The sequence below is a fragment of the Scyliorhinus canicula genome, chromosome 16, assembly GCF_902713615.1.
Source record: "Scyliorhinus canicula chromosome 16, sScyCan1.1, whole genome shotgun sequence".
Lineage (NCBI taxonomy): Eukaryota > Metazoa > Chordata > Chondrichthyes > Carcharhiniformes > Scyliorhinidae > Scyliorhinus > Scyliorhinus canicula.
Window position 1 is genome coordinate 60,685,529 of NC_052161.1, and position 18,001 is coordinate 60,703,529.

The window sequence follows — 18,001 nt, forward strand, 5'->3', positions numbered from 1 at the left end:
CCCGATTCTAAAATGGAGGTCCGCTAAGAATGCAGGGAAAAATGGACAAGCACAGGGAAGAAGGCAGATGCAAAGCTTCCTGTGTATTAGAACTTGCAGAAAACCAGACAGCATTGAAAATAACAACCATCGACATATTGATGAGTGATTCCCGGGAACAATTGGCAACATTAAGAGTAATTGAGACCGAGCCAGACTCCCTGGTGCTAGTGGGAGCGAGGACAAAAGAAGGCCAACGGACATATAGGAACCGCCCAGCGATCAGGGAACAGCTCCAGTATTGGGAACGTGGTCCAATCAATTGGAACCAGGTACGGAGTCTGCCCAAAAGGGCGCGAAGCCCCGGGGGCTTTTACATAAAGCCCCCAAGTTCAGTTCGCTCTCTTGGCACTTGGCTCTCAGCGAGGAGAGACCAGCCTAACAGCTATCTTGGCAGGTCTTCTTGGCAGGGTCTCTCAGTAGTTCAAAAACACCCGTGACCGTGACTCTCAACTCGGAGAGACCTGCCTGGTAGCTGCACCAACAAGTAAGTGTCCAGTCAACGCACGCTACGAGATAGGCGCTCATAACCATTAGTCCATACCAGCTGGAAGCCTGCAGACTCAGGATTGAACGAGAGGCCATTGTTCCCTGACCTGGTGGGCCCCTTTTCCAAAGCTAAGTATTGGCCTTTTAGTGTCAGAGCTAGTCTAGTGAGTAGTGTTTTATGCATGAGTAGGAATTGACTGTGTATATAATAAACGTGTTTTGATTTGAACCTTACTAACTGGTGTATTGAATCATTGATCAGCACTTGAACTTGAACCTCGTGGTGGTATCATAAAGATACCTGGCGACTCTAGAGCAAGGTGATTAAACAGAGCAAATTGAGTAAAGTACAACGAGAAACAGTGGGATACAGAGTAGTCATGTTTTTAGAAGCTCTGCAGATAGAATAGTAGTCTTGGTATATTTTTTAATATTTGTATCTTAGTAAGTTACTTCAAATCTTGTTCAGTTGTAATGTTGATAAGTAGGCTTTGTTTGAAACATAGGTTGATGTTCTTTGTAAGGCAGGACACTTCAGAGCAATCACCATCCAAAAAGCAAAGAACGTCACAAGGTGGCCGTATGCTGGCTTTGCAGCTGTTCGTTTGTTTTAAGGAACTGTTTTGGGTTGAACTGTGCCCCCTCTTGAGAGGGGAGTGGTGTTTCCTCTCTCTCTCCCTCTCTCTCTCTCTCACTGTGCCCTTTTCCGGTGATCTGTGCTGCTCGTTGGGCACCTTTCCGCCGATGTGGGGCTACTGTTGGGGCCAGGGGCTTGGTGGTGGGTGTGTGCTAGCTTGAGAGCTGGTAGCTTTGTGTTTGTTATTGTATTGTAAATGCTTTTAGCATATTCCTGTTTGTCGTGACTATTTTTAGCAAGTTGCTGAGTCTTCTGTATTCTTGAGTTGTCAATAAACTCAAAATATTTCTCGGAGGGGAATCAAATGCTCGATGAACTCTGTCCATATAGGGGGTCATAACACAACTTTTTTTTCCCAAAGTACATTTTCCAATATTTCGGATTCTGTTATGAGTGCAATGATTGGACTTTATTCTAATATTTTGACAAAAAAGGAAACAAACTTTCTTCAATTTTATTATAAAGGTTATTTCCCATTTTGGAATTGATGATTATTTTACATTTTGAAGCTTCTGTACCCAATCAGCAGCAGGGAATCTATTATTGGGAGGAATCAAAAGTTTTAATGAATTTACTTTGTCTTTAAAAATATTGACAAAGAGGCAAATGGAGACCGCACACCATTCTCATTGGTGGAGAGTTATGAAGTCTTAATTCCAGGAGACATTATCATCCATATTGATGAGTTCTGTTGTTAAAACCTGTGTCTGCATTGACAAAGTTTGAATTATTTTCAATCTTATATACTCTTAGCTTTCATCCCATCGCAGTATTTTTCCATTTAGCCGAAAAGGCGACAGTTTGTTGTGTCTGAGTTTCTCTGTGTTTACCAGAATGAAATGTTATTTGTGAAAATGTACACAAGTGGCCAAAAACCTCAACTGTCATAAAGTGACTTGCAGATTTTACTCCCAGAGTATTCTGTAGCTCACGAGCAATTTGTGTTCACACAGGACAATAATGCAAAAATAATTTTAGCCAGTTTCATTTTATTGGTTATTTGATAATTCACATTCATTCAGTACAATTACAATTGATATCTGTTAAGAAAATCAATATTAGCAACCATAAGGCTTATTCTTTTTCACCCGCTTTCACCCATTTTTATATCCTTTAGCCTTCCCCATTTACTGCTTTCCCCCTCAGTGAGATGGTACAGTCTGTAGAAATGGTCTTTCTCGGGTATTGTCCAGGCTGCTCTGCATTGGCCATTGAGGGACTCGGATGGTTTGATGAAGGGTTGGTGAAGCTGACAAGTTACAGGACAGCGAGACTCCCAGTGACAGAGGCTGAGATCTGAATGAACGCTCTGGATGGGAGTCCGATCATCTGTCAGCAAATCCTCACAGCAACAGAATCAAGCTGTTGATTTATCTGAAGAGTCTGCAGTGATTGTTGGCCCTTTCTCCGCTGTCACAGATGGAAAGCCTTTCACCCAATGGGGAACGTTTCTGTGAAGCGGCATCAAGTGAAAGATAGGGGGGGCAGAATGGATTTATAATATCCTCTGTGGCTGGATTGGATATTGTTATTATACCATCATTATTAAAAAAAACACCATAAACTACACACTCAGAGTGCACTGAAGGTTATTGTAACAGCTGTTATAACGTTTTCCCATTAAAATCATGAAACAGATGAAGATCAAACAAAAGATACTTGTCATCTACATTTGGACATCAGTTTACATCTATGTCCCAGTTATCTAGGTTATATTAGAATTTGATGGAGAAGGGCAGCAAGGTGGAGCAGTGGTTAGCATTGCTGCCTTACAGCCCCAGGTTCAATCCCGGTTCTGGGTCACTATCCGGATGAAGTTTGCACATTCTCCCCGTGTTTGCTTGTGTTTCACCCCCATAACCCAAAGATGTGCAGGGTAGGTGGATTGGCCACACCACATTGCCCCTTGGGGAAGAAAATGAATTGGGCAATCTAAATTTTAAAGAATTGCTCAAAAAAAGGTATTTGATGGAGGTGATTTTAAATGTACCCACTTGGTAAAATTGGGTTAAACTGCTCACCCAAAGTGGACGGAGACCTCATTAACATACAGCGACTGGGTTCTTGTGACATCATCGGACACCGACTGTGCTGCCAACTCTGTCCTGAACCCAGAGCCAGAATCTGCAGAAATCCCCTCAGCACTCACCCAAACCCCATCTATATTTACAAGCAGGCCCATGTTAAGCTGATTATTGTTTTAAGCAAGTTTGGATAATTTACAAAGAATTATTGTGACTCTGACCAATTGGTTCAATTATCGCAAATTACCCAAATCATTTCTAATTTTGCTCCATTCCACACTCAGTAAACACTCTAAGGCTATGGAAATAAATGCTATTTGGTTAGTTTACCAATTTGGTTAATATTTCTGAATGAAGCACATGGATTTAGAATAATTACAATAAGATTATTGGTTGAAAATTCAACACACAAAATACTCATTTGAAAGAAGGTGCGATCAGAATATAAATCAAAATGTAGCCAACTAAACCTGTTTAGAGATCAGGGAACATCAATAAACTTTTCGAAATGCATTTAGATTTAGTTGGGAAAGTCATTGTTGGCCTCGGTGGAAAGGCGTAATTCAAAAATAGCACTTAGATATTCTTCATTGCCAGGATCGAACTTCAAGGCCTCTTCAAAGCATTTAATAGCTTCACATTTTTCACCATCCAGCTGGTGCATTGACCCAAGTAAAGCCTTGCTATCTCCAGGATTCCTGCGAAGTTGTCTTGCTGCTATCATCTCCAACTTTTCTCGGCATCGTCGCCGTTGTCTTGAGTCATAATTGACTTTCATTCCTTCCAGAAAATGGGTGATGGCATTTGATTCCGATTTCATGTAGTTTAGTTCAAATAACCCAGTCTGTAAACAGATTTCCTGCTTATCCTCTGGACGTATACCCTGCAATGTCAGGAGATGTTTGTAGATCTTCTTCGCTTCGTCATATTCTTTATTTAATGCACAGATTTCTGCCAAATCCAGGTGCACTTTAATAGATGTTAATGGTCGATTCTCTATTGCCTTTTGAAAATGAAACTTGCATTTATTAATCAACTTATTCCACAGCTGAAAATCACTGCTGCCTCGATTTCTGATCAGTGGATTCAGTTTGGTTCTGTAACACTGACCTATTTGATGGTGTAAGAAGGTAGAGTGTTGGGTAGCTTCCAATCCTCTGTTCAGCAGCTCCACAGCTTTTTCCACATCTCTTATGATTCTGTAAAACTTTGCTGCGTAACGAAGCACATATGGATCAGCAGGGGTGTGATCCAACGCTTGTTCAACTAATATGAGCGCTTCCTCCTTTTGATTGCGCTGTTGTAGTTTTAGAGCTAACTGCACCTTGGCTACTGAGTCATGAGGATCAAGCTCTAGCACACGTCTCCACTGCCTCACTGCTTCACTGCGACTTATATTCTGTGCGGTACCAGAAAACACCTCGAGACGAGACAGAGCAGTCGCATATCCAACGTTCCATTCAATGTTTGCAGAATCTTCAGTCAAAGCCATTTCAAAACATTCCTTTGCTTCTTCATAATATTGAGCTGCAGAACTCAGTAGCGACCAGCCCTTCTCCCCGTATACTTCAGGTAACATTGCTGTGTACCGAGAGGCATCAGGAAATTGTTCACAGATCCTCTCCAGTCTGTCGAGGTAGGACTGAGCCTCTGTCAGTTGTTCCATGTGATAATATACCCAGGCATAATTTCCATAGGTGATGATGATTCTTGTATCAAATTCATCTTCATGATTCTCCCTCAGAATTCTTTCAGCTTCCTCTAAGTTTTGAATCGCCTCCTCACAGTTTCTTTGCAGACAGTTTACAAAAGCGAGCTGGTTGTAAGACCTCGCCTGATAATTCACACCAAGATCTATTGAATCTTGTAATCTTTGCTTTATATCGACCAGGTCAATGTTTTCTCTCTGTGGAGCCCACGTGAAGTGACATTGAAGCTGATCGAGCTTCACTTTCAACAAATCCTTCTGTGTGTTACTGCAAGAGAAAACAAGTATTTTACAAATCCACCTTGTCTGAAGCTCAAACATGTCCATGTTTCACATTTGACTCTTGTAATGAATTCGAACCCAGGCCTTTGTGGTTCACACTAGATAACGCAGTATGGATATTTAGCAATGGTACAGCACCATATCAATCGATTTATATTCCAGGACTCTGCTGGTGATTCTAAACATTGAAATTACAAGTGAATCATTGTTATTATTTTTTATGTAATGTATCCTGTGTATATGCTCAAAACCCACTCACCTACACAGAGTTAAAGTCGGGCTGACTGATTCCCAGAGGCTCTGGTGATTTGCTGAATGAACTAGCTACTGAGGTTAAAGTTTCTGAACAGTGGCTTTGAGATCAACTGAAACTAATCGGGTGTGTTTCTCCGTGCTGCCACGCCAGATTTCTGGTTCAGGACTCCGTCGGGATGCTCCGTTTTGCCGGCTGGTCAATGGGGTTTCCCATTGTGGGTCAGCCTCACGCCGTCAGGAAACCCCCGGGCTGCCGGCAAAACGGAGCATCCCTCCGGCGGAGAATCCAGCCCATCGTTTCAGAGACCAGAGAATCAGCAGAAAATCATTTGTCCAGGAATTGATTATTAGGTTTGTTATCAGATAAGCTCCAAAATCTAGTTGTTGAAGTCAGTGTTATATTACATTGTGTAATACATTGTTACTCATTTGGTTTCTGCCAGAATGGTCACATGCATAATGTTCAGTAATACTCAAAGTCTTCAAATAAAGCAAATACTGTTTGTTGAGTAATGATAATGATTTAACCATGAGTTTGTTCACTCTTCAATAACTAATACTATAGGTTAGATTAAATATATATAATAATGATTAACTGCACACAAAGCTATCTCTCTAAATCTGATCGCTCGTCACTCCTAACACGAAGAGGCAGGAACTCTCTCTGAGTTTATCTTTTATACCCATACCTAGTGCTGCCATCTAGTGGTTATCTAGCTGCTGCTTACATATGTTAACACTTTACATACGTACAGAGATGCAAATCACTCCAGTCAGATGAGATTTTCACCCAGTTACAGTGAAGGAACGGTGATACATTTCCATGTCAGGGTGGTGAGCAACTTGGAGTGGACCTTCCAATTGGTGGTCTTCCCATGGACCTTTGCCCCTGTCCTTCTAGGTGCTGTTGAATGTGCATTGGTGAGTTTTTTCAGTGCAACCTGTAGGAGCTGCTGCCACAGTGTGTCAGTGGTGGAAGGAGTGAATGTTTAATATAATGGACAAGTGACAATCAATCGGGCTGTGTTGTCTGGAGTGGGAGAAAACTCCTTAAGTGTTGATGGAGCTGCAGTCATGCAGGTAAGTGGACAGTCCATTATACTGCATGTTAATGGCATGTTGGAGGGATTTGTAGGTTGATATTCAATGTGATTTGCAGAATTATGAACGCACCTTCCTTGACCATCAAGTATTGTGGTTGGACTAGAACCCAGTGTCATAGAATCGTAGAATCATAGAATTTACAGTACAGAAGGGGGCCGTTCAGCCCATCATGTCTGTACCAGCCCTTGGAAAGAACAATCTACTTAAGCCTATACATCCACCCTATCCCTATTACTCAGCAACCCCACCTCTCCTTTTGGACACAAAGAGGCAATTTAGCATGGCCAATCCACCTAACATGCACATCTTTGGACTGTGGGAGGAAACCGGAGAACCTGCACAGAAACCGGGAGAACATACAAACTCGACACAGACAGTCACCCGAGGCCGGAATTGAACTCGGGTCCCTGGTGCTGTGAGGCAGTAGTGCTAACCACTGTGCCACGGTGCCGCGTCAGGGCTGCTACCCACTGTGCTACAAGACCTCCATTGCTCAATTGATTCCTTTGCAATTTGGAAAAAGGGAGCCCCATACACAGGTCTTTGAGGAAATGTGTTTTAGGTGGTCATGACAACACAAAGGCTTTGACAAAGGGTAATCTGGACTCGAAACATCAGCTCGTTTCTCTCCCTGCAGAGATGCTGCCAGACCTGCTGAGATTTTCCAGCATTTTCTTTTTGATGACAACACCAATCATTGCCTCACCTTCCTGTGCTGTACTGAGGGAGTTGCTGAGTTTTTGCTGAGATGTTGAAGCAAGGTACAATTTTTCCTTTCAGATGGATGGAAACGGTTCTGTGGAAATGCTCAATGAAGGAGCTGTGATGTCTCCCCAGTGTCCTGGCCAACATTCATCCCTCAAACCAACACCACTAAAACAGATCATCAAGTCATTTTCACATTGCTATTAGTGGGAGCTTTCTTTGTGAAAATTGGCTCTATTACTCCCTACATAGCAACAGTGACAACACTTCAGAAATACCTCATTGGTTGTAAACTGCTTTACGATTGTGAAATAATTTGTATAAATACCAATTTTTCTTTAATTATTAAAATCCTGAAACATTATCAGACATATACATGAAGGAACATGGGATTTAGGATGATGACACACTTTGTATTTTAAAAACAGCATCTGATTCACAAATTAATAACATTGATAACAGCCCAGATATTCCAGTCAGAGGCGCAGTTCCGGCCCACACGCCATTTTAGGCTGAATCTTTGCACTTTCCGGTGTTGGCTGCTGTTAAAATCCGATGATGAATAGAATTGGGTGCTCAAGTGTCGAGTTTAATTCCAATGAAGACAAGGCCCCATTTTTCATCATGACCTGCAGACATGTTCCTTCATTCCTGACTTCAATTCCTTGTCTGAGGCTGTTTGTAACTAGAAATGCCAACCTCTATAGCTGCACAGCCTCGCAACCTGATAATGTTCAACACCTAGACCCTCCAACAATGAGAGGGATGAGCATCGTCAAGAATTGAAAGGAGAGCTGGGCAGCATGGTAGCATGGTGGCACAGCTGCCTCACGGCGCTGAGGTCCCAGGTTCGATCCCGGCTCTGGGTCACTGTTATGGACCAGGGTTTAGAGAACCCCAAAGTGTATCATGGAGTTCACCTGACCCACAGCTTTTAATAGATTGTGATATGGGGAGCACACTGCCCACTCTACAGGTGTGGTACAGCAGAAATGGAAAAGTATTTTTTAAAGCAAAACAATGTTTATTCTATGAACTCAAGTTAATCTTTTTTAAAACGTTCAGTGAACATCGCAGCAAGCATTAATTCAAATACAACCACCAAAGAATACAACACTAAGTAACCCTTAAGCTGTCCTTTTAACATCCATAAGACTTAAAAAAGAACTTTTAACAGAAGCACATCAGGTTAAAGTCACTACTGAGAGCAGTTATTAGTTTTAAATCACCAAAGGATTGATTTACATTCTTTAGATTACAGAGAGAGAGACTAATATCCCTTCTGGCTGTGACTGCAGCTATCCAGCTCTGAAAAACGAAACTAAAACACACCCTGCAGCAAACAGCCTAAATTGAAAGTAAAAAGCTGACAGACAGCCCAGCTCCACCCACTCTCTGACATCACTGCAGTAATAAGCATCCATTTCTTAAAGGTACTCGCATTGCAGATATTTACATGCACACCTATTTATAGACACCTATTTCTTAAAGGTACTCCCACATGACAGTCACCGTCCACATGAAATTTACACATTCTCCCCGTGTTTGCGTGGGTTTCACCCCCACAACCCAAAGATGTGCAGGATAGTTGGATTGGCCATGCTAAATTGCCCCTTAATTGGAAAAAAATATTGGGTACTATTAATTTATTTTAAAAAAAGAAAAAAAAGAATTGAAGGGAGGGGGATGAGTATTGTGAGGGAATGAGGGGAGATGAGCATTGTCAGTGGTTGAGGGTGGTAAGTATTGTCAGGGATGGGGGTAAGTATTGTCGGGGATGGGGGTGAGCATTATCAGGGAGTGAGTGCGGGGGTTAATGAGCATTGTCAGGTAGTGAGGGGGGTGAGTATATTTGGGGTGAGGCTGAGCATTGTCAGCGAATGAGGGGGCTGTGAGCATTGTAAGGGAGTTGGGGTGGGGTGGTGAGCATTGGCAGGGAGTATTTTGGGGGGTTCTCATGGGATGCGGGTGTTGCAGGCTGGGGACATTTAAGGTCAACCTCATTGCTGCACACATGTAGGCCAGAACAGGAAAGGTCGGAAGGGTGAATAAATTTTCATAATAATAATCACTTATTGTCACAAGTAGGCGTCAATGAAGTTACTGCAAAATGCCTGTAGTCGCCACATTCCAGCACCTGTTCAGGGAGGCTGGTACGGGAATTGATCCCATGCTGCTGGCCTTGTTCTGCATTACAAGCCAATTGTTTAACCAATTGTGCTAAACCAGTTTGGAGGTGGGAGGTGAGTATTGTCTGGGGGGTTAGGGTGAATAATTTTGGGGGTCAGCGTGAATAGCTTTTGGGCAGTCGGTTAAACATTTTGTGGGAATGGTGAATATTTTTTGGAGGGGAGAGTGAATATTTTTGGTGGTTAGGGTGAATATTTTCGGGGGGACAGTGAATATTTTTTGGGGTTAGGATGAATATATCTGGATTATAAGTGTGAATATTTCTGGGGGCTTAGGATGAACATTTTCTGGGGGGTTGGTGAATATTTCTTTTGGGGTAGGGTGAGCATTTTGGGGGAATGGTCAATATTATTGGGGGATTAGGGTGAATATGTTTGGGTGGTTGGTTGGGGGGGATTAGGGTGAATATGTTTGGGTGGTAGGGTGAAGATTTATTTTGGGGGGATTAGGGTGAATATTGTTTGGGGGTTCGGGTGAATCTTTTTGGGGGGTTATGGTAAATATTTTGGGTTAGGGTGAATATTGTTTGGGGATTCGGCTGAATATTTCTGGGTGGTAGGGTGAGTATTTTGTGGTGGGTAGGGGGTGAGCATTGTTGGGGTTCCCCTGGGTATTTGAGGCTTTGACACTCCAGCTGATCCACTGGGAGCTGTGCTCCTGAGCATGTTCTACATCTCCTGGGAAAAGCTCTAAGAGAATGTGTGTGAAAACCAGGGTGGGGCAAACAGCTGAAAAGCTGTGTGGTTCTAGCCATCTGAACCCACTGTCATCGAGAATCAACCAGAGCAGACCGTAGGCAGGGGATAACCGGCCATCGGAGGTTTAAATTTTCCATCTGATTATTGTGCAAGTGTGTGCATTGGGACCTCCTCTAGGCCTGAGGCACAGCAGCAACTTAAACTGAATGATTCAGCACTCCCCATAGAAACATAGAAAATAGGCACAGGAGGAGGCTATTCAGCCCTTCGAGCCTGGTCTACCATTAATTATGATCATGGTGATCATCCAACTCAATAGCAACTCAATTGTGGGCAGCATGGTACCATCGTGGTCAGCACTATGTCTTCACAGTGCAGGGTCCCAAGTTCGGTCCTAGCTTGGTCATTGTCTGTACGGGGTCTGCAGGTTCTCCCTGTGTCTGCATGGGTGTCCTCTGGGTGCTCCGGTTTTCTCCCACAAGTCCCCAAAGACGTGCTATTAGGTAAATTGGACATTCTGAATTCTTCCTCTGTGTTCCCGAACAGGCGCCGGAATGTGGCGACAAGGGGTTTTTCACTGTAACTTCATTGCAGTGTTAATGTAAGCCGACTTGTGACAATGAAGATTATAATTATTTCCCTGATTCTTCCTTCTCCACCTTTATCCTTTGATCCCCTTCGCTCTAAGTGCTATATCGAACTGCCTCTTGAAAACACAGAGCACAAGATTCTCCATTTGGGAGACTATGGAGTGAATTCTCTGCCTCCCCAGCCGAGTGCTTCTCGGTGGCGAGCCATCGCTCCCAGCGAGATACTCCATTCTGGCAACATGCCAATGGGATTTGCCATTTCCGGTTGAACGGCAAACGCCATTGTCTGCAAGGGGTGAACGGCCAACCTGTTAGCATGGTGCATACTCCCGGGCCCAACCAGGTTTGATGGTCGCCATGGTGGCCCCGGTTGGCAGTACAGGCTCTGTCCACGCATGTCCTTCCCCCATCCTCCTGCCCCGTCGGTATCCTGGTCCTAGCACGTGTCGCTGCTGCCAGGGATACTGTTGGCTGGCACCACTGCCCTCACTGGGGGCTGCCGTGGGTGTGGCCCTGGGTGGACCCTGGTGGGTGGTGGCCAGTTGAGTGGGATGTCTGGGGTCGAGGATGGAAGCTTTGTGGCGGGAGCTAGGGTGCAGGGGTGAGCGTACCCATACGGCCGCTGTCACTGTGTAGAACCAGGGGCCAAGGTGGGTGATCAGTGGGTGTGCAGCAAGGTGGCCACCGTAATGGCGGTCGGTGCCTGGGCACCACATCAGTCCTGTGTGGGTGCATCCCGGCTGATCGACTTGTTCCCCCTCCCCCGGCCCTGGCAGTGTGCCCCCAACCCAGCCAGCACGGTGAGTGTCTGGGCCAGCAGCCCGCAGTTACTCCACTCCATTTCCTACCTCCTCTCTCTCTCGCTCAGCAGCCACGGCGCAGGTTCACGATTTTTGAAACCACAAGTGAACAAGCGGAACGCGGACCATCGGAGGTGGTGAATCTCGGAGGCCCTGGAGAATACGGTGTCAGGCCCGCTAATGATTAGCCTACTGTACTTTAACGCCGCCCAGTGAGCAACCCATTTACACCATTTCCAGGGTGCTGGAGCATTCCGATTTGGCGTCAAACTGAAGCCTATCCCGATTTTGGCGTCGGAGGCTAATTCTCCGCTCAATCGCGTTTCGCGATTTCGGCATCGGCAAGCGGAAAATCCCACCTTGTGTTCCCCAACATTTCTTGTATATCATTTGTGAAGATAGAACCATAGTATATATTTAATAGTCAGCAGGGCAGCACGGGCGCACAGGTTCAATCCCAACTCTTGGTCACTGTCCATGTGGAGTTTGCACATTCTCCCTGTGATTGCATGGGTTTCGCCCCCACAACCCAAAATATGTGCAGGGTAGGTGGATTGGCCACGCTAAATTGCCCCTTAATTGGAAAAAAATAATTGGGTACTCTGAATTTAAAAAAATATTAGTCAGACATTTCTTTGTTCCTCATTATAAATTCCCCTCTTTCTGACTGGAAGGGACCTACATTTATCTTTTTCTCTTCATATTTAATGATCCCGTTGAGCTGCTCGCAGAAGTATACTTTTCACTGTACCATGGTACACGTGACAATAAACAAATCCAATCATATACCCCCAGAAAAGTTTGCAATCAGTTTTTATGTTCCCCGCAAGCTTATTCACGTATTCTATTTCCCCTTTTTCAATCAATCTCTTGGTCCTCCATTGCTGAATTCAAAATTGCTCCCAATTCTCAGCCTGTTGTTTTTCTTGGCCAATTTGTATGCTTCTTCCTTGGATCTAATACGATCTCTAATTCCCTTGTAAGCCATTGTTTGGCCATCTTTCCATTTTACTTTTGCACCAGACAGGAATTGTTGCAGTTCACCCATGCCCCCCCCTCGAATGTTTGCTAATGCCAATTTACCATCCTTCCATTGAGGAATGATTCCCAATCTATCATAGCCAACTCGAGCCTCATATCATCATAGTTTTCTTTATTAAGATTCAGGACCCTAGTCTCAGAATCAAACACATCACTTTCCATTTTGATGAAAAATGTTATCATGTTCAGGTTGTTCATCCGCAATGGGTCTCACACTAGATTGCCAATTATTCCTTTCTCATGATGCAATACCCAGTCTAGGATTACATGATACCCAGTCTAGAATTATTAGTGATTATCACTCACTCCACTCACACTGTCTGTTCCTGTAAAGATTTCTTTCCCTGACAAGACTCACATTCCAATCATTCTTCACATTCCAATCTGTAATTATCTTACAATTGTGTCTCTCCTTTATATGCTGCGATTGTGAATCTGCCTCAATTCACCTGATGAAGGTGCAGCGCTCCAAAAGCTTGTGATTTCAAATAAACCTGTTGGACTTTTACCTGGTGTTGTGAAATTTCTTACTGTGCCCACCCCAGTCCAGAGCCGGCATCTCCACATCAGTCTAGAATGCCCCGTCCTCCAATAGGTTCCTCAGTGTGTTGGTCCAGAAAACCATCCCGTACACACTCCAGCATTGTGGTCTTTTGATTTGCCCAATCTATATGCAGATTAAAATCATCCATAATTACAGATGTTCCTTTATCGCTTGCATTTCATGGGTGGCATGGTAGCACAATGGTTAGCACCACTGCTTCACAGCGCCAGGGTCCCAGGTTCGATTCCTGCCTTGGTTCACTGTCAGTGTGGAGTTTACATGTTCTCTCCGTGCCTGCATGGATTTCCTCCAGGTGCTAGATTTTCCTCCCTCAGGTCCCGAAAGATGTGGGGCGCAATTCTCCGCGCTCACGAAAATTCGGAGAATAGCCGGCGGCGTAAATTTTTACAGACACGCTGGTCCGACGCCCTCCACGCTATTCTCCCCCCACGCCCGCCTCCCGACACGAATCGCTGCCCGCCGTTTTTTTACAGCGAGCAGCTATTCACCCCTGGCCGATGGGCCGATTTCCAAGGCGTTAACGGCCATTTTTATGAACGTAAAACACACCTGGTCTGACGTCATCCGCGAATACGCGGGTTGGAGTCGTCCAATCCGGGCATGCGCGGCTGACGTCATCTGACGCGTCAGCCATCGCTAACTCTGGCTAGCGGGCTTAACGAAATTCGTTAAGCCTGCGATGCCGGAGTTCATGGCCGCGCGATACTAGCCCCGACCAGGGAGCTGAATCGGTTCCCGGTCGGGGGGCGGAGGCTGGCGTCAAACGGCCCGTTTTTGACGCCAGCTTCCCGAGTTTTCGTGACTTGGGAGACTCGTGCCCGTGCTGTTAGGTGAATTGGACATTCTGAATTCTCCCACAGTGTACCCGAACAGACGCCGGAGTCTGGCGCCCATGGGATTTTCACAGTTACTTAATTGCAGTGTTAATGTAAGCCTACTTGTGACAATAATAAAGATTATCGAATTCCCAACATCACCACTACAGTCTGTGTTCCATATACAAACTCTACGAACAGTTTTTGCCCCTTGGTGTTTTTCAGCTCTCCCCATACAGATTTCACATAGTTGTAGCAAATATCCTTCCTCATGTTTGCGTTAATTTCCTCTTTAACCAGCAATGCAACCCCACTGCTTTTTCTTTTTCTCTGCGTTTTTTGTCTCAATATAATAAAAACAGATCTGCTTTGTGTCTCTTTCTTCTGACATGCGCCAGTTTTTACACAAGCGTTTGTTAACTCAGAGCTGAGTGGATTCATAGAGTGACAGAAGGGCTTGGTGAGATTGGGAACTCTGTGCCAAGGGAAAAGAAGGCACTAAGTGAGGAATGGTAAACTAGGAACTTGGAGTGTTTAATTTGCTCAAGAGGCAGAGCCAGGAGCAATTAAAATGTGGATTAAGGAAATGCCGGAAATGGTCAAACAATCGCTTTGTATAGGTCTTCATAGTGGAGGAAACAAAAAGTAAATGCCTTCAAATTAGCAATGATAATTTCCCAGAATTGTCTTACAGTCTGCAAGAATTGAACATCATTCTATCAATAAAAGTGTTGTAAATGTAGGGAATGAGCTGTTTGATTAATAATTAAGAATCATCCAATTGGGTAATATAGTGTCTGTTTGCATTTCAACTCTGGAAAGATAGAGCATCATAAGGACAGAGGATTTACAGTGCAGAAGGAGGCCAATCAGCCCATCGAGCCTGCACTGGCCGTTGGAAAGACCACCCAACTTAAGCCCCACATCTCTACCCTATCCCCGTAACTCAGCAACCCCACAAAACCTTTTTTTTGGACACTAAGAGCAATTTAGCAGAGCCAATCCACCTAACCTGCACATCTTTGGACTGTAGGAGGAAACCGGAGCACCCGGAGGAAGCCCACGCAGACACGTGCAGACTCCACACCTGCAGTGACCCAAGCCGGGAATCGAACCTGGGACCCTGGCGCTGTGAAGCAACCGTGCTAACCACTATGCTACCATGCTGCCCTGATCAACTGAACAGTGTCAGGAGTATTGGACCAGGACATTCGGAGATTGGAAGATATCCCAAGACATTTATTCACTGATATATTTGTTCCCGTAACAGCCTCTCCAAACAGGCGCCGGAATGTGGTGACTAGGGGCTTTTCACAGTAACTTCATTTGAAGCCTACTCGTGACAATAAGCGATTTTCATTTAATTTCATTTCATTTCAAACATTTTATCATCCTTCAGGTTGAGTTTGATCTCTGAGCTGGGAGATGTGGGACTTCACTTCACATTCTGCCCCCACTCTGAAGGGACCCTGTACATTTCTGGGCATCAGCACTGCCGATCAGGGAGATGTGGCATTACAGGGAAACAGGAAGAAGAGGCAGAGTCACAATTAGCAGGAACAGAAGAACTCCAAACATTAACATTTTATTGCCCACCATTGAATGAGCCAGTGTTTGTATAAACATAGCGACTGGGAACAGATGAGAGGGGAAGGTTCCCAGTGTGAGGCAATTCCTGTCCAAAGGACATTCTGCTGCTTCACCAGCTGGTACTCCCCGACCCGGGTTGGCTGGTGATGTACCAGTTGGGAGGAAGGGAATTTGGTCTGTTTCCCAGTGAACCACAACCCCCCCTCACTGCACCAACCTTTAAAATGAGCTGTTTGGGGTCCTGGGGTGCGGGTGGAGGAGTGTGATGGGCGGGCTGGGGGGGTGGGGGGGGGGGGGGGGGCTTATATGCAGTCATGCTTTGAGGACTGAGGATGAGATTCTCGGCTTCCTCATTTTCCCTTATTTTCATTTTGGGAGTTCCAGCAGAGTTAAATCCAAAACAAAATTTCACCCAGTGATGACTGTGTGAGCTGACTCCCATTTCCTACCCTGGACCCGAATGCATCATAGAAAGGATACATTGTCAGTGAAAGAATTGCATTTTTATAGAGCCTTACACAATCCTCAGTATATCCCAATGCACTGTCCTGTCAATGAATCATTTTTAAATTGAAGTCACTATTGTGATATAGGAAATGTGGCAGCTAGTTTCTGCAGAACAAGGTCCCAAAAACACAATGTGATAATGATTAGATCACCTGTATGAGTGATTCTGAGATAAATATGGATCCATTGTCCACCATATGTTTTCGAGCAATGCCATTGCATACAAGGCTATGGACAAAGTGCTGGAAAATGGGATTAGAATAGATAGGTGTTTGAAACTCGACACAGACATGATGGACTAAAGGACCTCTTTTCCTTGTTGTAAAACTCTATAGCTCTATTGATGCAGTACCATTGGATGTCTTAAGTCCAAATGAAAAGATGTCTCCAACGTATGTCTTATCTCAGACAATCTAGCACCCGCTTGAAACTGCATTGAGGATAGGCCTGGAGTTTGTGTTCAAGTCTCTGGAGTGACATGAACCCACAACACCGTGGCTCAGAGACAGCAGTTATACCATTGAGCTACTGCTGTCTGTACTGTACACACTATTACCACATGAAAAACATTCCTTACCTCATGATGATCTGAGCGAATAGACAGGCTGCTCGCTCACTTTGACTTCTATTACCCGATCAGCTGCAAGAACAGAAGATGATGTGTTCAATTCTTCCAACACACACACATTTATACATCCACCAAACACACCCTTCATCCCATTGTGGTTTTGATGGAATTGTATTTCAAGCACGGAATTGAAACCAAAAGGTAAAATCATCAGATACAGTACCTCAACGTCACCAGAATGAAATTCCTTCGCCAATTGACGTTTATTTATGTATTGTTTAGTTCAGGACATGCAGAGCAAGAAATTCCAGAAGACTGGTAGTCATGGTGCTTTGGAATTCAGCGATCTTCAAAATGGAGGATGCTGCTTGTCCAGCCACCTCCAGCATATCCTGCCCGACATCCCAAAGGTGGACAGGTGCCCTCCCTGGACCTTCTGCTCTGCCGGCAGTCTCTGACCTCATGTTGTCATGCCGACACTCAGCCCCATGGCTGATTTGATGCTTTATTTGTACACTTGAACCACACAGGGTCATTCAATCTCTCACTAGTCAGGTATTCACCTGTAAATGTCGTCCAGCGCTCGTGGCCTTCAAAGGGTCAGACAAAGGTCAATTCATAGTGAGGATCTTTTGGAATAATTTTGATTGCAGAATCTCTGGGTGTAAAGTGGATTGTTTCTAGAGATATTGTGGCAAGTTCCGGTATGTAACAGGGAGTGTTGCTGCATCCTCACAGGGAAGGCAGCTGAGTAGATGACTAAATGTTTTGGTGAATAGTGGCTCTGAAATATTTCCATGATTTCATCTTTGGTTTTCATGCCTGGCTTTTCCGGCTAAATAAGAATCCTCGGGAGGTTAAATGATTTCACCACTTAATGCTGAGGAATATTCAGACCTTTACATCTGTGCAACCTTGTTTACTTGAACAAAATAGTTCAATCTCTCTGTATATGAGCTCCATCGCTCTGTATTCTCACCAAACAGTCCCAGGGTGCCAAAAACTCTCAACATTTTTCACCACGGTAGCACTTGTGTGCACAATGGGCCACGGATTTTTAACACCACCTTGCTTCCTTGTTTCCCAAACCAAGGCAAACCTGTGCTCAGCCTGTTTGCCTTTCATGCTTTACAACACCCCCAGCTCTAAGTTTGTTGTTGCAGGATACTTGGTAATCCCAGTGTTCCTGGTCCTGTTATGGATCATTTTGGGTCGACCACGTGGCGAGCTTCTTTCCAAAGTTGCTTTCTTTGGATTCGCCGGTGATTGTTTGGTTCCTCCAGTGGCTGCAACCATTGTTTGGTTCCCCTTTCACTGGCTTTCGTGCAGCAATGATCTCAATTATTTATCTTTCTTTCTGGGTGCCTACAAAAGCTGTTTCCTTACCTCTTTGT

General features: G+C 44.5%; 1 protein-coding gene across 1 annotated transcript; it reads right to left on the bottom strand.

Annotated features, from left to right (window-relative positions):
* Positions 1–3,593: 3,593 nt before the first annotated feature.
* On the bottom strand, positions 3,594–16,681 carry LOC119979758 (interferon-induced protein with tetratricopeptide repeats 5-like). Its single transcript, XM_038822376.1, has 2 exons — positions 16,617–16,681; positions 3,594–5,165 (listed from the first exon to the last, which is right to left on the bottom strand). Exons 1-2 carry the CDS (start codon positions 16,619–16,621, stop codon positions 3,710–3,712), a joined length of 1,461 nt encoding a protein of 486 aa, XP_038678304.1. The 5' UTR covers positions 16,622–16,681; the 3' UTR covers positions 3,594–3,709.
* Positions 16,682–18,001: the final 1,320 nt, after the last annotated feature.